Source organism: Zonotrichia leucophrys, chromosome 3 (genome assembly GCF_028769735.1).
Source record: "Zonotrichia leucophrys gambelii isolate GWCS_2022_RI chromosome 3, RI_Zleu_2.0, whole genome shotgun sequence".
NCBI classification, from domain to species: domain Eukaryota; kingdom Metazoa; phylum Chordata; class Aves; order Passeriformes; family Passerellidae; genus Zonotrichia; species Zonotrichia leucophrys.
Window position 1 is genome coordinate 21,291,775 of NC_088172.1, and position 21,020 is coordinate 21,312,794.

General features: G+C 34.7%; 1 protein-coding gene across 2 annotated transcripts in view; it reads left to right on the top strand.

The window, feature by feature from the left end:
- CSMD1 (CUB and Sushi multiple domains 1) overlaps window positions 1–21,020 on the top strand; it is a 1,074,724-nt gene that overhangs the window by 911,166 nt on the left and 142,538 nt on the right. For both annotated transcript variants that reach the window (XM_064707609.1, XM_064707608.1), the window contains exons 29-36: window positions 1,654–1,841; window positions 3,742–3,936; window positions 6,318–6,434; window positions 7,882–7,995; window positions 9,554–9,649; window positions 16,428–16,631; window positions 17,818–17,942; window positions 18,556–18,652. In XM_064707609.1, coding sequence (XP_064563679.1) covers window positions 1,654–1,841; window positions 3,742–3,936; window positions 6,318–6,434; window positions 7,882–7,995; window positions 9,554–9,649; window positions 16,428–16,631; window positions 17,818–17,942; window positions 18,556–18,652 — 1,136 coding nt within the window. The remainder of the gene's footprint in view (window positions 1–1,653; window positions 1,842–3,741; window positions 3,937–6,317; window positions 6,435–7,881; window positions 7,996–9,553; window positions 9,650–16,427; window positions 16,632–17,817; window positions 17,943–18,555; window positions 18,653–21,020) is intronic.

Genomic DNA, 21,020 nt, shown 5'->3' on the forward strand with positions numbered 1-21,020 from the left:
TCAGGTTTTTTTAGAAATGCAGCCTAAATATACTTTGCTTAAAATGCATAGATCAGAAAAAATATTGTTCTACTTAGTCAAGAGATGAAAGACACTGAGATAATATTGTTTCATAATTTTAATTATTTCCTCTATTTTCCATAATCAAGCTATATGTGTTGCATTGATTTTTACAAGTTGAAGTTCATGCATATAGTCATATTCATGCATTCTGTTTGTCATTTCTAATTGAATCAGTTCTATATAATCATCTTGCTTGCTGTATCTGTGGATGCAAATGCAATTTTTTTCATTTTTTGATACTGTGTTTTAAGTGTGATTTTAAGGCTGAGAATGATAAAGTTGCTGTTGACTTCAGTGGAATGTTGATGAGTTGTGATTCTTTTAGGAGGAGATAGTGGTATGTTGAGAATTTTGCTGTATAATATTTGTACCCTTTCTGTGAAAAAAAAAAAACAACAACATAATACCAAAACAACAACAACAACCAAACAACACCAAACTAAAATAAAATTTGACTTCTTTAATTACAGACTGCAGTTTATTTTCTAAAAGCTATTGATAGACAAAAAATTAAAGAATGGAATCCTAATGTACTTGAAATTAGATAATAAAAAATGAAGTAATTCTCTTTTTCTGGTATTTTATCAAACAGCATTATAGAGAATAGTTCTCTACTAATTACACTCTTGAAGATGTCATGTGGTAGGTGTAGTAAGCAGTGTTTTTCTTTGGATTGCCTAAAAACTCGACTCAAATGCCCCATTTCAAATAAGATGAAAGAAACTTACAGTTACTCAGCATTCAGATTTGTTTGTGACTATTATTAGATTTGTTTGTGACTATTATTGCAGGGAGTATATTATGAGAAATATAATGGAATTTTCTGTTTATGCTATACTTCCAATAAATTTTCTAAATGGTTGCAGTCCAGTAATACTGACACTTTTCAGCAGCTGAAGTTAGACAGGCCTGGAGCTCTCTGCTTCTTCTCTTGCACTCCTCTTGTAAGTTGCAGTAACATTGGCCACCTTCCAGAGAGCAGGGACCTCTCCTGAAGTCACCCCACTTTCCTCTGAAAGACATTCCATTCATATTATCTTCATAATTTCTTTGTAAAACATATAAATGTCATAAAATATAGCATAACATAGATGGTTTAGTGAGAATTAATATTAATTCACATCAGTTTATCATGTCTGATATTATCTGGGTAAGAACAAAGACAAGTTCCAAGGTAATGGTCGATCCATGAAAGCATCTCATTTTTAAAATTATAAATATGTTTGTAATCGGTGGTTTTAGTGTCATCCAGTTTAGCCACATAAAAGCAGGACTTTTAATTCAAGCAAATTTTTTGGATCATTCCTCTGGTCAGAGGCAGCCTTTCTGAATCATGATTCCATGGTCTTGAGAAAGGTGTTAAAGATAGGTGGAAGGATATTCATAATGGCTTTTGGAAAGCTTAAGGTGTTCATATCAATGACAAAAAGAACTCCACAGTGAATTTTTTTACTGTGAATCATGTTTAAAAAGACATTTATTTCTGGAGAAGAAAATGTGTTGGGCAGAAAATTGGCAACTACAGTCACAGTAATGTTTAACTCATTGAAAAAACCCGAAGACCTAATTATTTTTTCTCTTTATTTTCAGTTTCAATATGGAACCCAGTTATGATTTTCTACATATTTATGAAGGAGAAGATTCCAACAGTCCTCTAATTGGCAGTTTTCAAGGCTCACAGGCTCCTGAAAGAATAGAGAGCAGTGGTAACAGTCTGTTTCTGGCTTTTCGCAGTGATGCTTCTGTTGGAATGTCAGGATTTGCCATTGACTATAAAGGTACTGTTCTCATTGTAGTCTAAATAAAAGGGAAAAAATGTTTGTTACTTAGCAATTATTGAGACTCAAATCTGTTTCCTTCTTTATGTACTCATAACTGAACTGTCAAATACCTTTATGCATCAATATATGTTTTAAAAACTCTTTTCTTTAATATGTGAAGGAACACAGAAAACCTGTTTCATGAAATCTCTTTCACATAACTTATGCACATTTTCATCTTCCAGAAAAAAAATAAAATAGGTCGAAGATGCACATCAAAAGTAATATTCGGAAAAAAGTTTGACAATAGCAAAATTTTCTTTCCCAAGAATTTATACAAGAACTGTCTTACCCTGACTACTTCCTCCTTCTTGTCAATACATGCCAATACATTTTCCTTTTCACATTGTTTTCAACCCACAAATGCATTTTTAAATTATTATTTCTAGATAGTATTTGCATTTTTTTTTTTGCAGAAGATGTCTCTTACTAGATAGAGACTTGGATATGCTGAGTGTTTTTCAAAGCCAGACAATCACTGAAGATGCTGGTTTCTTTTCCAGTCACAGATGTTGTCAGTGGCTTAATTATAATCTTTGCTGAGTTTTATCAAGCTGTTTTTCAGCAGCAGAAGTGCTGCCTCAGCTTCTTATTCTTGGCAATTGAAGCAAACCACATTAATATACATGTTAAAAATGAAGAACAAAAAGATCTAAGAAATACAGAAAAAATATACCTATAAAAGAAACAGGAGTGAAAACGAAGTATAAAATAATTTTTTTATTTAGTCTTCATCTGCCATCCAGCATAATGCATTATTCTCCATGTGTGCAAGGTTATTCTTCCCAAAGTAATTTTCATATTGCCATAGATGAAATATTAGAATATTTGTCCCCATCTAAAAAAAATATCCAAAATGGAAAACAATTTGTTCCAGGAAGTCTGCAAGGCCTGCAAGGAAAGAAAATGAGATGTTGAGCATAAGGAGATAAAGAGATAAAGATGGCGATTGAAAATTTGCATACACATTTTCACTGTGTCTATGTTTTGTTCTCAGCATAGTGTGATATGAGTTCCTCTATGCAACTGAGAGTTAGATGAAATTATAATGATATAAAAATAAAAGATACAAGAACAGAATACTGTATTTTAAAAAGTTATTGTACTCAACAGAGAGTATATTTTTGCCTAATAATTTTATATTTTTTGGATGTGTATTATTCAGTACTTGATATAAATTGTATAAAATTATAGAACAGTTTTGAGTTGGAAGGGACTTAAAGATCACCTAATTCCAACGCCCCTGCCATGGTAGAGACGCCTTCCCCTAGACTGTGTTGCTCAAAGCCCCATCCAGCCTGACCTTGAACACTTCCAGGGAGGTGACATCCCAAACTTCTCTGAGCAGCCTGTTCCAGTGCCTCACCACCCTCATGGTGAAGGATGCCTTCCTTATATTTTATCTAAACCCACCCTCTTTCAGTTTGAAGCCACTCTTCCTTGTCCTATCACTGCATTCCCTTGTGTTTACTGCCTCAGCCGTTTCCATGTCCAGGGTAACCTGGGTAGCCGGGTCTCCCATTTCTTTCTGGAAAGGATTCACATTTTCCCTACTCTTCCTTTTGTCAAAAATATACATATAGAAGTGGTGAATTCTAGAGCTGGTCATTCTTCTTCTAAATACTAAATAGGAAACGTTATTGGAGTAGTTCATCTTCAGCTTCATGATAATTTCCTCTTCCCGATAATCAATCTTGAGCAAACATCCATGATACATGATTCAACAAGAATAATATATTAATAAGCTGTTGAATAAATTAAACTGTCTGAAAAAAACCCACTGAGAATAGTTTGTTTCACCTTTTTTTTTTTTTTTAATTGAAAGTATATATAGATTTTCTGTAATTCATTTTAACAGAAAAGCCACGGGAAGCTTGTTTTGATCCTGGAAACATCATGAACGGTACAAGAATGGGAACAGACTTTAAGCTTGGTTCAACTATTACTTACCAGTGTGATTCTGGATATAAGATTATTGAACCTTCAACTATAACATGTGTAATTGGTGCAGATGGAAAGCCAGCTTGGAACAGAGCATTACCATCTTGTAATGGTATGTACTGTTTTCTTACCACTTCCCTTGTCTGCCCAGTTAATTCAACTTCTCATTGCTTAAGGCTATTTCCACTATTTCTACACATACATCTTGAGGGAAAAAAAAAAAAAAAGGATAAAAAAATAAGAATTAAGATGAGTTTTGGACTATCCCTTAGTAAATAATATATTAAGTATTTTAAAATATCTTAAACTCTAGAATCAACACACACTCATATAATGATTGCACAGTTATCTGTAAGATTCTTTGCATACCCAGTATTATTTAGAATAGCTACCACAACCATCTCAATGCTTAATTGTCACCTTAGAATAAGAATTATAGTTACTGAGGCAGAAAATAAGAGTGACATCTCAGAACTGTGGCTAACTAATTTATCTTCTATTCCTTGTTTCAGTGTTTGTGTTGTGTATATACATATGTGGAACAATTTTAACAAATCAAAAAGTAGTTACATATATTAGTTAATAAAGTCCATAAAATACTAATTTATTTATGTTGAAAAATAATCTTCACAATTTAATTCAAAATAATTCAAAATAATCTCCTTCAAAATTTTAGATTTTAATTATAGAAAAACACAATTTAGAAAGAAATGTTTCTATAACTCCATAACTTTAGAGTTTGTTTTACATTAAGTGTGATACACTTTCATTGCAATAAAATGTGCATGACTTGAGAATTTCATGGGGTAAACAGACTTTGTAGCATAATTTCTGATATTCTCAAAGCAAGAAGAGAAGAAAAGAATGAAGATTTTAAATTCATGCCACGAACTAATTCCTTGTGATATTTGAGTTTCACCTCAGCCACATAATCCTGCTCTGCCTACTGATAGATCAAACTTCTCATCATCTATCATTACATTGGATTTTTGAATAATTCATATGAGCAGCTAAGAGAAGACATGGATTTGTAGTATTAATTGCTGCCTTTTTGTATAAGTCAGACTTGTGCAGATATTTCAAGCATGTTTTAAAGACCTGTTAGGGAGGAGCAAGAACAGATCTGCTCAGCAAGGGCTAAGAGCCAAGCATGTCCAAAGCACAGGCTCACTCACTAGGCAGAGCTCCACAGCACCTGAGCCAGGTCTGCAGAGCCAGGATTTGGTTAAAGAGCCTTTTCACAGCCCCTCAGCAGTGACCCTGCTGTCACCTGGGCCATAGCTCCTCCTCTGAGTCAGTTTCCAGGAAGCTGTTAGGTTGTATGTACTCTGCTTTATGCAAGGTGCCCACAGCAGGGTAACATTGATTTATTTTGTGTTTTATAGTGGAATGATGTCTTCATTGCTTAAAAGCTAATTATTGTGACCCTGCTATTTTAAAATAACCTTATTTATCCATTTATTTAGAAAATAATTTCATTATTGGTTTCTTGGGTAAGATAACTTCTTACAGCAATCTGTTATCCTGGTGAAAACTATTGTTTTATATGAAATCATTTCTCACAATAAAAAGAACTGAATTGCATGTAACTAATTTAATACAAGACTTAGATTTTAATGAAGATTTTGATAGGAAGCCAGGATTTTCCAAAATGCGAGAAGAGTAACAGCAATACTTTGTTTTCAGTGTATAGAAATCTATTTACAAAATATCCAGCACAAGGAGGTATTGAGAACTTGAAAATAGCCCCTCCATCTGTCCCTTAATATGCCACATTTACAGCCTACACATGGAGGAACATGCCATGCATGCACTGTTCATTGTTTTTCTCGTAATACAGACAGAACTACTGCTCATGTAAATGTTGATTTGTCTTGGGGATTTGAGCTCCGCTATTCTTAAATATGCCTTCTAACTTCTGTAGCTCTAAAAAGTTTCTCTCAACTTTCTGTTGCCTTTATTTTTTGCATATGTATGAAGCCAAAGATTTTTTGGTATGTATAACCTAATGTGCAATTTTCCTAATCATCTAGTAAGATATGAAAATAAAGCAATTCAAGCAATACTTTCACAAAGCAGAATTTTTGTCATTTTGTAGAGAAATATAAGCATATCTATGTATTCCTTGGTGCCATTTTTAATGCAATGCCATATATTTTCCTGACCTGTTTTTAACATGGATAGATATAAACAGATGTTTAAATGAAAACCCAACCTAAAGCCTGTGTTTACAGTATCTTTCACTTAAATAAATTGTATTTCCAGTTCTATGTGAGTACTTGTAGTCAAGTAAAACTTTCATGAATTCTAATTTTCAAGATATTATAATTAAATTATGTCTTGAGAAAGAACACTAGATATTTCAGAACAGGTAAACCAAACAAAAGCAAAATCAGTAAAGTGTCATTTTGTGATCCTTAGATTTTTTTTTCAGATGCAACTGATATAGACAGCTCTAATTAATGTAACATGTTTCTCTGTATTTGTTTCCAGCACCGTGTGGAGGGCAGTATACTGGATCAGAGGGAGTGGTTTTATCACCAAATTATCCTCACAATTACACTGCTGGACAGACTTGCCATTACTCAATAACTGTCCCTAAAGAATTTGGTAAGAATTTCTTCTATTGATTTATCAATCATTATCATTGTCCTACATTGTCAATCATTATCACTGTCCATGTTTAAATGTCCTTTATTTGGAGTAATGACCTTAGGTTTACATTGTATTGCAAATTACTTATAAAACTAAATGTATTACTGACGTGGAAAATGGTTCTAGGATTTTAACCTTTTACTTCTCCCTAGAGTAACCAACAGACTTCAGATAAGACATCTATCTTTGCTATCTGAGCATATCCTGAATACCTTCATTGTTTACATTATTCATCATCATAGGATAATCATTCATTCATGCTTCCTGCAGAGTAAAATCAGATGTCAGGAAAAAAGCTCTAATATTCCTATTACTTTCTAACTTTTTGTCTTTCATGTTATGAAAAGGGTAAGATGAGTGGAATTACATTTGTTTAAGACATACAGTGGAAGCAATTCTTCATGAAAGTACCAGAAATGCTTGTGAAAAATCACAAAACTGATTATTCCAATGTGTCTAAATACTTGGAAAGAGTCTCTAAAACTCAAGCAATTGTATGTTTGGTGTAGTTTCCTGCAAAGCAGGTTTTTCCTAAGTCCAGACAAGATTCATTTTACTACTTATTTACCAAAAGGCTTAATTCACAACAACATAATGCATTTGGTACTTTTTGTGTACAATGAAACCTGTAAGGATGCAGCTGTAAACAAAATATAGATGGCTAGAATGACAAAATAATATTTTTATTGACTTGGTTTTATTTCATATTTCTATTGCTAGATGATATTTGAATTTGGGGAACTATTCGATATTTAGTGAGATGTAATATTAAATAATTTATTAATGTACTTTAAATCATGTACAGGTGAAGTGCATATTAAGTGTAGCAATATTTAAAAGCTGGTAACACACTGGTATTTTTTAATATTTGATCTGTTTTTATAGCATTCAGAGAAATTAAGTACTAATGGAAATTTAAATATTTGACAAATTAGTAAGTTTAAAAAAAATTCCTCAGATTAAAGCCAGGTAAACAACTAATCCTATGTGATAATAGATGATCCTTAATGGTTGCCATATTTGGCAATGTAATTTTGGTACAAACCTTTCTGTTGGGATATTCCATTTTCTTATTTTCATAGGTACCTCAACAACAAGACTTGTTTGACTGGAGGTCACAGTTTTGGTGAAAGCATGATTTAATAAATTTGCTTTTAATTAAATTATGGAAATAGTGAAAACAAAAAAAATATCCTTGCATGTAAATATAATGCAACTGTTTTATCACATTAGACAATTATATAAGTTGGAAAAGTTTGTACAGGAATTAATTAATAAATAAGACAAACAGAAATACATCCTTAAATTCAATTTTGAAAACTAAGTTCTTCTTTTATCTCCTCTTTTTTATTTTTTTTCCTGTCTATCCTTTCTTTTAAATTTTTTTTTTTTTTTAATTTAGTTGTGTTTGGACAATTTGCCTATTTTCAGACAGCTTTGAATGATGTGGCAGAATTATTTGATGGAGAAAACTCTCAGGCTAGACTTCTTAGTTCTCTGTCTGGATCTCACTCAGGTAAATAATAAAGAAGTATACATCTCTTACACAGCTCCATATGGGAAAAATTAATCAGGAGAATGGTATAAATTTACTTGGGAAATAAAATTATTTAAACAGGAGGCTAAGGGAAGTGGAATACCCTTCTAAATCTTTGAATCAAGACATTATTCTGGAACATATGCTTAGGCAGGAACTGATCCTGGGGTGGGTGTAGAAAAAGTTGAATGAAGTTCTCAGATTGCAATGTAAGAGGGCAGATTGGATGGTATAATTCTCTTCTCTGCCCCTAAACCTTTTGAAATACACATCTACATATTCTGAATGGCTAATTTACACAAATTACTTGTATTTACAAAATGTATGCAAACATGCACTTAGACTAAAAGCAGGCCAGCTGTTGCATTCAGGTAACTACAGCAAAATGTTGACCCTGTGAAAACATAATTAAGCTTATATGGATTGCAACATGGTCAAATTTCCAATGTGTGCATATATAATGAATGTGTTCATCTTCAGTGATATGTAAGTATATTTTTTTATATTTCTGCAGCTATTAATGTGTTTTGTTAAGCATTTCTAGTAATTTGGAGAGTTTATATGTTGGTTTAATATTTTTGCACACAGGGCTATTTTTGGCTTCTTGGTTTTTACTTTGAATAATTGGATAAATACTTAGTAGGACAGAATGTAACATATCTATTTGATTTATAGTATTTAAACTTCTGGGGTTTTTTTATTACTTGTGGCATATCTGATTTTTATTGATTCAGGATAGGATTCTCCTACATGGAATCTCTAGTTGCAATAATATAAAATTAATCAACGTGAAAGACTTAGATACTTAGTTATAGATGATGTTTTAAATCATCATTCATTTCTGAAGAATTTCATAAAATTAGGGTTCATACAGTACAGAGAGAATAAAAACAGTAGTCATATGCAGTGGAATTGTTGTAGATCTAGTGCAATTTTGTCTATAGTGTTTCATTATTGAACTTTTGTAATGACTCATGACAAATATGCCAGGAATGGAGATAAAGTATATTAAATATTTTTATTAATCCTCAAATCAGAAATAAAATTTGCAATGCCATAAGAAAGTTAATAATGTAATATGGTTCACGTGCGACCACATATTTATTGAATCCACTACATAAAACAAGTCATGAGTTTGCTCTCTCTGTTTTAGTCTTGAAATGGTAAACATTCCATGGAGATTCCTGTGGCATTTCAAATACTTTCATTTGATTAATGTGTTTTGCAAGGCAAAACAGTCACAGAAAAGAGTTAACTAAAAAGTCTTCTAATAATTTTGGACCCAAGCAGCAGTAGGATTCTTGTCATGTAGTTTCTTGGAGCTCTAGTTCCAGCTGCTGCAGTAAATTCCAGAAGGTTTCTCTTGTCTTTTTATTCTGGCAATGGCAAATTTAATTTTGTGCATTGTTATTTATGTTTTCTTTAGCTATAGAGGAAAACATGAAACTGTGTGTTTTAACAGCATATTTAATTATGCATTGAAGAGCTATAACCGTTGTTTCTGGTTTGTGTATTTATTTTCTGTTTCCACTTGTAGGAGAGACATTGCCTTTGGCTACATCTAATCAAATTCTTCTGCGATTCAGTGCTAAGAGCGGGGCATCAGCCAGGGGGTTTCACTTTGTTTACCAAGGTAAACATGTCTGCTTGTGGTGGAAGACACTGGTACCAATTTCCTGAACTGTATGATTTTTAATTCTGCATAAGCCTTAATGCATTGCTTTAAATGTGAGTGTAGTCTTAACCTTTTTCCAGAGATCAGGGACTTCTGCTGGCAGACTGGCTTTCTAACAGCACTTGTCTGTGTTTATCCTCTCTTGCCCCAGAGACTTGGGCATGTCTCAGTAGTTGCCAATCTGTTGCTCCCTTACTGCTGAGTGAGCTCAAGGGGTTTAGGAATGTGCTTAATTGTATTAGTCTTTCTCAGTATTCCCAGTTGATTTTTCAAGAGCTGTTGTTCAGGCTGCTAAGGATTCTGTCTTGAGGAGCTCGGAGAGAAAATTGCTGTGGCAGAGACCATCAATTTCAGTACTGAAGTGTGGGTGGGAGACTTGCTGGTCTGCTTCTGACCCAGCTGAACTTTGGGAGACATTTTGTGCATGTCTGCACGCTGCAGCTGAAATGCAAGAATGTCACAGCATGGCCAAGTCTGTTAGCATTCTGCTGAGCGGCTGAGTACGCTTGGCTGATCCATGAGTCTTGAATGCAGCCTGGTGACACCGGGAGCATTGCTTACAGATTCACTGCCTGTAAGGGAACAAATGCAGTCCCAAAGGGACTGACTTCTGGGCAGCTCACTAGAGGTATTGCATACACACCCAGTAAGCTTAATGAGACACTCACTGCACATCTTTATGAAAGTGAAGCGTAAAAGTTCTGGTGTCCTAGTTTGACACAACAAATAAATTGAAAGAACTGTCTCACCTCAAGAATATTTCCACAGTTTAAAGAAGCTTGGTAGGACTGATTGTAAAGCCTTCTGACTCCTGTGTTTATAGAAAGATATCACCATGACTGCACATTCTCCCTTGGATATTGATACTGTTACACATCAAAAGTATCTTACATACACTTGCATTAAAACTTATCGAAAATTACCTGTAAAAGAGGTCTATAAACTTAGGAGTTAGAAAAGAGCTTTCAGCATTTGGGTTCTTATCCATTTGCATATGAATGATATATTTCTGTCGTTGTTAAGACTGAAGTGTTACTTTTTACTGCTTTTGAAGAATTCATAGCGATATAACCCCATGATTCTATTAGCTGTATATATACACACATAGAGTGCTATTGATCAGGGAGTTTCCAAGGGAGCACAATGCTATGCCTAATTTCAGACATTTATACTTTTATTAACTGTAAGAAATAGATTTTAACAAATAGGAGCAAAATGAGACAGAAAAATTCGTTTTATTTGTCTCAGAAAAATCATGAAGCTATTTAAATGCCATGGGATTTTAATATATTTTAAAACATATCTTAAGAGCTTTACTAAATATAATTATATATATATGCATATATTGGTTAATGAGTTAGTGGTATTTAATAAACTCTATCTTTTTGAGATTTTTTTTCCTCTTACAAAGCATATGATCATACTTCCAATGACCATCTGCTTGCTAGCCTCTTAAATACTTTAGAAATGACATCCACTCTCACACTGAACACAGTAATCTGGTCTGCAAAGTCAATCATTTTATTTATTGCCCTCTATTCCAGGTTGACCTTCTTCCCTGTTCACTTTTCCACTGGGCTGATTTCAATTTTGTTTCACAGTGGTATGAAACATTTACTGAAAAATGGAGGATAATTACTATAGAAAATGGAATACCTTTCTGACACAGCTTGAGAAGTCTAGGTTGACAACACTATAGGTAAAAGCTAAAAGGAAGGCTCAAGGGAGAAAAAGCTATTGCTTGCCTTATTTCACATTCTTTCTGGTTTGAGCAACCCACAGATAGGGGCTTTAGCTTCTGATTCAGTTTTAATGGCTTTTGTGATGCCACTTTCTCAAAAACTTTTTTTAATCTGGATATGTCATCTATGACTTAACTTCTTTTCTCAGATGATCACATTTCCTTGTAATTAATGCAATAGGAAAAGAGTGTCTGTAATAAGAGACTAAATAGATATTGAGTCTTCCAAAATATTCGAATCAGGTATGTTGATATATGCTAAGAACAATCACGTGTAAGAAGACTGGGATTTTTTTTCAGGCTTTTTTATGCTTGTCTTCCTGCTATGACATCACCTAAGAAACAAGAGCCTCTATTTTTTATAACTCAGGCTGCAGCAGTGCAAAGTTCCTTCCTTAAAAAGTAATTGCCTTCCTACAATCCAAATATTGATGGGGTTTTAATATTTATCTTCTTTACTTGTTACACAATACATGAACTAGTTTATTAAGTCTTTTAATATTTTAAAGAGAATTATTAAGAAAGTTAGTATATTAGGATGAAGAAGACAAGACAAAAATAAGAGTAAAAGAAGATTGTGGCTTTAACAATCAATTTGATCTAATTTGTGACAAAAATAAAATGCTCAGTCACACATTGTCTGCTAAATGTAATTAGAGAGCAGAACTAAGTCTGTTAGTATTACTTTTTATATGTGCTACCACAACACTTTATGTCCTGCTTTAAAACAGACATCCTGGAGAGGTGATTGATGCCCTGAGCCTGTCAGTGTTGAAGAGGTATTTGAAAAATGCCCTTAATAACATGTTTTAACTTGGTCAGTCCTGAATTGGAAAGGCAGTTGGATGATTGCTGTTGGTCTCCTCCAACTGAAATAATCTTGGAGGCATTTCAGCTGAGCTGTCAGTTGTGTCACCTTTTAAAGAAACAGACCTTTTTTCCCTAACTTTTTATAGACATTAGAAACTATGCTAAGTTTTTGCATGAACCGTTTGAATCCCATTTTAAGCAGTGTGAGGAAGTAAGGAACTACCTTACTTTGTTGTTATCTATAGCTTGCATTGCATCTTTTCTTAAGGCAGTTCCTTTTAAAACCAAAGAGGGGAGGGAGGGGGAGAGGGGGATTAAAAAAATTGTGATTTTCTATCTTTAGCATTTCTTGTCTCACAGTAACCATTAACAGAGTATTAGTAAAACTCATGAAAAACTGAGCAAAATGTCAATTTTAAATGTCATTGAGTGTTTCTTGCTGGCAATAGAATAATTTGATACAACTGCAGCCATGGATGTTTCTGGCTGTCAGGGCTGATCTCAGTAAAATGTCAGCTTTTAGTCTGAAAAGGTATTTCTGGTATGTGAACTAATTCAAGAGTAAACTACTACTAAACTGCCCTTACAGTTGCTATCATGTCAGAGATAGCTTGCTCACAGGAAAATAACTTTCATAAGGGAATAATATAATGAAACCACATGATCTAGCATTCTGTGTTGAGAGGTGCTAAAAGGTCTAGTTACACAAAAAAAGTGTAGATTACTAGTGCATGTAAATAAATTTCCCAACTTATTACTCTTACTGTTACTGAAAGTTATAGGATGTTCTTAAATCTGACTTTAAAAGTGTCCTTTGCCTGCACATCTGTTGTAGGTATTCTCCAGATGTGGTTGCTAGGCAAGGGTTAGAGAAACAGGAAGGATTTTTTTTCTATAGTTTACTGTCTTTTAAAAATTTGAGTGAAAAAATACATAGGGAAATATAGTATTCCCATAGGAAGCTGAGCAAGACCTTCTTTCACACAATGAATGGAAAGTACTCCAGGAGCAATGCTGAAATTTTCAGTCAGTTCATGTAGCCTCTTAGGTAAGAGAGAAAAGCTTTGGACAAGTGAGAAGCTAAAAGTTTAACTAGCATGTGGCTGAGGTGGTGGCCTGTGTGGGAGGAGGCCTTGAGCCACCATGAGCCATTCACAAACAGCATCCTGTGGAGCTGCTATGAGCCACCTCTCACGTGCCTACATTCCCACTAGTCAGAGTTACGTGTGGTGCCTCAGAAATGTTTGAGAGTGACAACTGCTCTGGGGCAGAGGTGCTGCTGGAGATGCTGCTGGAGGGATTGTTGGAGGTGCTCTTGGAAAGAGGCACTCCCTGCTAAAGGCTTGTACTGCTAAAGGGGCTGTGGCCTGTGGAGCACACCTGCTGGAGGGAGAACACCCCAGAGGGCTTGGCAGCCTGTGAAAGTACTATTCTGCACTAGGAGACATCTTTGAGGGACTGTAGCCCATGGATGACCCATGCTAGAGGAAAAACATTCAGAAAGAGGGTGATATGGAAACCTGAAGAAGCAAAAAGGAGGAGAAAGATGAGTAAAATGCTAAATAGATTGTTTGAGGAGGTGAGGAAAAGCAAAAAGAAAGCACGTACCCCAACCTCCCGTGCTGCCTCTCATCTCATTGGTACAACAAAGATGGACACAAGAAGTAGAGAAAAAGCAGGAGAAGACAGGTGTTTGAAGTTGAACCTGAGCCTGATGAGAATGAAGTAAAACTGTTTAATTAACTTGATTTATTTTTTGTGTCCTCTTTCTTTTTAGTTCCTGAATCAGTGATCAGAAGCTTGTGTAAAATTGGTAACAAATTAAACATAATTAAGTTTTAATTTACTGAATATAAACTGCTTTGTCCACAAGAATATACTGAGCCCTTTTCTGTCACATAATTGTGAATTATTTTTCTCATGACCAAAATGCCCATTTGAACAAGGAGGCCTGACCAAGGGATGGATAATGCTGAATTACATGTCAGAAGTTGCAGTGCCAAGCATATAGGCTGTTAGTCCAAATAAAAGAGCAAAAAAGAGCAAGCTGGGTCAGCTGAATTGACCTGGCAGTCTGCATCTGACCTGCAGGTTATCATCAGGAAGAACTGTGACTGTGAAATCCTTGAACTGTGGTTTCATCATTTTCCTTCCACAAGTGCAGAAGGGTTTCCTGACAGGGTTAGAACTGCATGCAGGAACAAGTTTCATAGAGCATCTGTGTGATACTGAGGTCCTGTTGAGAACTTAATGACAAATTCCTATTTATTTGAACAAAGGCAGGTGTATTAAATTTGCTGAAAGGTAAGTTGTTTGTTTAAACTGTGTAAGGTGTTTAAATATTTTTAAAAACATAATAAAATGGATTTGCTTTTGTTTTGCCATATTGTGCATTTACCCAGGAGTATGCTAGTTTACCTCTGACCGTTCTTTATATCCTGAGTACATTTTACAACTTTATGTAGCTTTCAAGGTTAAAATCTGCAACCAACCAACATACTAATTTAGAAGAAAAATACATATTACAATTTGTCTCATTTTTTTCTGACTAATCAATTCATTGCATATTATAAAAAAGAGAATGTATTTTTCTATTATTGATGGTAATAATTATTTCTGAATCTTTTTAGAAAAAGCTTTTCTCTACATTCAGTAATAATTGGGCAAGCCTAACTGTTATATATGGTAGCAATGCTTAAACTGGTAGAACATAATGTAACCATAAATGACAACTTTCATTGTTCTGCTAAAATGTGTTGCATGTTAAATGCTAGATTTAAGATAAAATTGATTTCAATTACTGTTTCAATTACTTGTTAGGAAATGTTAATTTTTAGAGCATTTACAAGTACTTAAAGCTTAATTATGATTCTGAATGGAGCAAATGACAGTACAAAAAATAGGATGAGTGTAAAGTTATCAATATTAAAATAAGTGTGTATAAGCTCTATACACCCTGTCTTTTACTTGGCGACCAGGGTAGCTGAGCAGGTGTGGTGGGGGTGTGTACAGTTGTGCCCATGAACAGATAGAAACTTTTTCATTCTTACAGGTCTGCAAAGGAATTTAAACATAATGCTGTAAAATAAAACTAAATAGAGCTATGATTCCGTTTACATTAGTGAGCCAGAAGCACCATGATTGGAAATCTTCCAGGAGTAAAGTGTAACACTCACCTTCTTTTTTTCTTTTCTCCTTCCTGGTGCCATTTTGTGTCATTTACTTAAGGACTAAATGGCAGACAATTTTTGTGGTGTTACTTATTCATATCTAGATGCAGTGTCACTCTAAAACTAATTCTTGAACAAACAAAGCTGATGAAACAAAGCTTTTGAACATGCTGCTCACACAGAAAAATTTCATATATTTAATAAGATTATTTTTAATTTACCTTTATTTTATTATACTGTAAAACATAGATGATATTGCACACTGTCATTTCTATATAAATAGTTTGTTTTTAAATTAGCATTTACTAGCTAACTGCAAAATGATATGTAGTAAGAGCAAGTTCTATATATGAGCAACAGGCACAATAGCAAAAGTCAGTAGACATAAAAAATGCCTGTTATCAAGAAGTGTTTATAAATAATGAAGCCAAAGGTAAAACTATCCCACAAACTTCTAATGAATGTTATTATTTTGCTCTTTATATATTGCTTGCAGTCTTTTAACTGTTCTTGTATCACATCAGATTTATGAATTCCCAGACATTACTGGTAAAAATAATTGTTGGTAAAAATAATTTTGTAAGTTATTATGCTTTCTGTATATCTGATTAGCTACACCATAAAATTTTTCTGGGCTTCTAATGAGAAAGTTCTAGTGAGAAGCTAAAGGCTCCATATTTATTAAATGAAGTAGGAGGTAGATGTAGTATTCTGTCATTGAAGAGGCCCACAGAAACACCCAGTGATCTTCTCATGCCTGAAGCTGTGCATCCAAAGTCAAAATGTCTCTGAGCTGCCACGGCACTCATATGACTGTACACGGGCACAGCCCAAAACCACATTCCAGCTAATAGCCATGAAAGCATTAGTCCATTCTTTGAGAATACAGAAGCAGAGCAAGTAACATGAATTAAGCTCTGTCCTATAAGAAACAATCAGCATTTTTACTAGCCTGGTTTTTTTATTATGACTGTCATTTGTGTTCATGACTTTATATTTTTCTCTCTGTACACAGCTGTTCCACGCACAAGCGATACACAGTGTAGCTCAGTTCCAGAGCCTAGGTATGGAAGGAGAATCGGCTCTGAGTTTTCAGCAGGCTCTGTTGTTCGGTTTGAGTGTAGTCCTGGCTATCTGCTACAAGGCTCAAAAGCCATCCGATGTCAGTCTGTACCAAATGCCTTAGCTCAGTGGAATGACACAGTACCGAGCTGTGTAGGTAAGCAATTACATTTACATTGTCTGTTCTGTCACATGTCTCTGAATTAAGGATTCAGGAATTGTTTCAGAAAATAGTATTTAACCCATATATTCACTCTCCTTCGATTAATATCAGTCATGCCCAATTTAAAAGAGCAGTTTTCCATATCAAGAAATAATTGAGTACCAGTTGGCTCATAGGCAGTATATTGTTTCATATAATGACTTAGATTATATGAACAAGTGTGATGCACATTTTCTTGTACAGTCATTATTTTCATGACTTATCTATAGCTTGAAATAGAAGACAGAATTTAATTCTCTAGAAGTGTCTTTACCTGTTTCATAACACAGTGCTTGTGTATTTCTATCACACATAGGATAATGATTTCTTTTTTCAAGCAAAAGCATAGTGTGCATTGAATGATGATAGCATTTTTAATTATAACTAATGTTCTTTAGTCTGTCAATAGACCTGCGCTGAAATAATGTTTAGCACTAAAGTTTTTTTTGTAAACCTTGAAATATTTTTACCTTCTCCCTATTTGGATTTTTATTCAAAAGTTGCTATTCCTAGGAATTTATTCTAGCCTTAATTAGAGTGTTCTAAAAATAAATGCAGGTATCCTATTTTCTGCATATCCGTTTGGTGTGGTTTTTGTTCTGTTTTTATGGGTTTTTTTGGTTTGTTTTTTTTTTTTGTTTGTTTTTTGGGGGTTTTGGGTGTTTGTTGTTGTTCTGTTTTCCTGAACTTTAAAGAACTAAATGTGTATACACTAAAAAATATTCAATGTTCTACACAACTTTATACACTAGATTCAATATTGGAACTATCTTGGGCTGTGGGTAAATTCACATGATTTCTGTCCATCATGATTGTGTTTAATGTTATGTCTTTGCAGTTTGTTGTTACTCTAAGTAAGATACAATAAGCCTCGGTTGTTGTGCTGTTCTAGGCTGTGCACATGCAAAATGAAGTTCATTTCTAAATTGTTTATTCGGGCAGGTTGTATCTTATGTGGGATATCATTGATATATTTTAGATAAGGTGCATTCTAAGTTCAGATGATTGCTTCATGTCTATGTGTTTATGCTACAAAAGCAGATTATTATAATTATCTTGATCTTAGTAAAATTATTATTACGTTTCTGTTCTCTAAAGTGGTTTAAGTTGTGTAATGATTTGTGCTAATACTTTCTTTCAGTGCCATGCAGTGGGAATTTTACTGAGCGCAGAGGTACTATTCTTTCACCAGGTTACCCTGAACCTTATGGTAACAGCTTGAATTGTGTGTGGAAAATCATAGTGACTGAGGGATCAGGTATTCAGGCAAGTCTGTATTCTGTCAAGCATGGAATATTAAGTACTTTGTTTGTTTATTTCTCTAAAAATTTCATAAATTTGTAATCCTATAATTGGGGAGTGGGATACTTAAAATATTAGTGCTTCGGATTTCTCATTATTGTTTTTTGGTTAGCTTTATTTATGTTACTTTTTTTCACATAGGGGTATGAATGAGAAGTGATTAACAAGCAGTTTTCTGTTTTAATTGTGTAGTATATTGAAAGCAGGTCATGATCCTTCAATCTGATATGCAAATACCAACTCTTTCTATCTGCCAGGGTATTACTGAGTCCCTTGAGAGTGCTGCAGCTATCTTGATTATCTGCTCATTTACACTTTGAGTAATTATTCAAAATGATGCAACACATGTGCAAAATCCTTCTTACTTACCTCATGTCATATTTTCTAAGAGTTACCACAATGCAAAAAGTGAATATTGATTTTTCATTTACATTCCTTTCATTGATGTGTCTTTTGTTTGGATCTCTTATTTTTATTTTCTTTGCTACACGTTCTTTTTTCATTTTGCTGGTTTTAGAGCATTTAAAGATGCACATGGCTTGTTGGCCTAAAGAAGTTCTTTGGTCCTGTTTTATAGATCCAGGTCATCAGCTTTGCCACTGAACATAATTGGGACTCCCTTGAAATATATGATGGTGGAGATATGACAGCACCGCGTCTTGGGAGCTTTTCAGGTTAGGATATGCCGTGAATTAAAGATACAATTTTATATATAAATATATATATATATATATATATATATATATATGCATGTATGTATGTGAGGGAACATGTCTTTACTTGCTCACACATATAGATAAGGAGTATATATTCATAATTTCTGATACCATTATGAATTGTTCTTTCTTTTGGGAGGAGACTTCAGGTGGCATAAGGATGTCAATAATCAGATTCAAAGAGATTTTCAGAAGAAAATAGGGCACTAAAATGTTTAACTTTGATTAGTGGAATTTGGTTGATAATACTTTCAAAAAAAATCCTTTCTTTTATCTTTCCTGCCCCTCACATATTAGACATTCTTGGATATAAATTGGTACTGACATTCACGGAGCTTCCCTTGATGGCTTTGACTTAACTTATCCTTATTAGCCTGCCTTTCTCATGAAAAAGATGAAGCATTCAATCTTCATCTAAACTCACCAGACCTCACAGAACAAACTGATTTAATACAACTGGAATATAAAAAAACCCCAGTAATTATTTGTATAAAATACATCAAGCACATATATTTTTTCTCTCTATATGAGACTTTTTAATAGAAAGAGTGTGTTCTGTAAAACAAACAGAAAGGGATTAGATCATGAATAATAACCCAGACTCATGATTACTGCTCGGATTGTGATGTAGCTAAAGCAGATGGATTTTTGCCTCTGGTGATTTCACAAACTTTTGAAGTATAGGTGCATACTAGATTAGTAAGGAAATAAAGAATCAACTGAAAAATTTACTGATTAACACAATGCCATAAGGTGTGGCATATCCCTTTGGTCAGTTAAGGGCAGCTGTCCTGGCTGTGTCCCCTCCCAGATTCTTGGCTACCCCCAGCCTCCTCACTTCTTAGATAGCTACACAGACTTTCACAATTTGAGTGTAATGTCTACCTCTGGAATGAGATGCATTACTCTTTGCTGCCATTGCTGATAGTTGAAAGGGATAGAGTCTTCTGTAATAATACAGTAATGGAATATTTAAGTATGAAGCCTATCAGTCCTTATTCCTTTATAAGCCTTTAGGCAAAACTTGTATGCTTTTACTGCCTCCTAGGAGAGCTGCCTATTTTCCGGAGTACAGATTCTCAATCAAAAGGTTAAGTCTGTAAGACTCCCAGTATCCTGCCATGGAATCCATCTACGCATGCATTAGATATCTACACATCTCTAGCATGAAGTGTAGATACCTACTCTTAAGCTGTCATCAATGATATCTGCTCCTGCCCTTTAAGTACCATTTCTCTCTATTGACAGTAAAGGAAGTCCAAAACAATTAGGACACTACATCTGGTTACCACACTAAAACATATCTTCCATGCTTCATATTCCCAATCCCAGAAAAGGCAGAGGTTAGCAAGTGAACAGTAGAATTCCAGTTAGATCATAGAATCATAAAATCATAGAACAATCCAGGCTGGAAAGGACTTCACAAGACCATGTAGTTCAACCTTTTGTAAGAAAGGAAACCTAGATGATATTATCCAGTACTCTGTCCAGTTGAATTTTCAAAACCTCCAGTGATGGAGACTCTACCATATCACCTGAGTGGTTGCTGCAGGGCGTGGTGATTCCCATGGTAAAAACATTCTTTCCAATGTTAAGATGAAACATTCCCCCGTGCATCTTGGACCTCTTGCCCCGTGTCTTATCCTTGCAGCTCCCAGTGAAGTGAGGAGCCCTTTAGGTACTGGAATACTGTGATAAGGTCCCCTCTGAGCCTTCTCTTCTACAGGAAAAAGAGACCGAACCCTTTTGGTCTGTTCTCACAGGGTAGGTTCTCCAGCCTTTTATCATCATTATGGTCCTCCTTTGGACATCTCCAGTCTGTCCTTGTCTTTCTTGCATTGTGAGAACCAGAATGGAACACAATACTCCACACACAGCCTGACAAAGTGCTGAGAGGAGCAGTATGATTGCTTCTCTATCTCTGCTAGTAATGCTGCTCTGGGTGCAGCTCAGGAACCTATTTGACTTCTTTGCTGCAGCAGTGCACTGCTGATTCATATTCAGCTTCTCCACTGCAACAGTCCCAGGTCCTTTCAGTTGCTCCCCAATTACACAAGTCCTAGCCTGTAGCAGGCTCTTTTGCTTATTCTAACAGGCCTGCAGGCCTTTGCACTTGTCTCTGTTAAAGTTCGTACCATTCTTACTAGTCTACTCTTTCAGTCTCTCCAGGTCTCTCTGATATGTCAGCCCCTCCACTCAGTTCAGTGTCACCAGCAAACTTGGTGAGAGTGCTTTCAATCCTACCATGCAAATAATTTCTGAAGATATTGAAACTGTGTGGGGACCACTATCAGTCCCTGGGGTTTCCATTAGTGACAGATAGCCA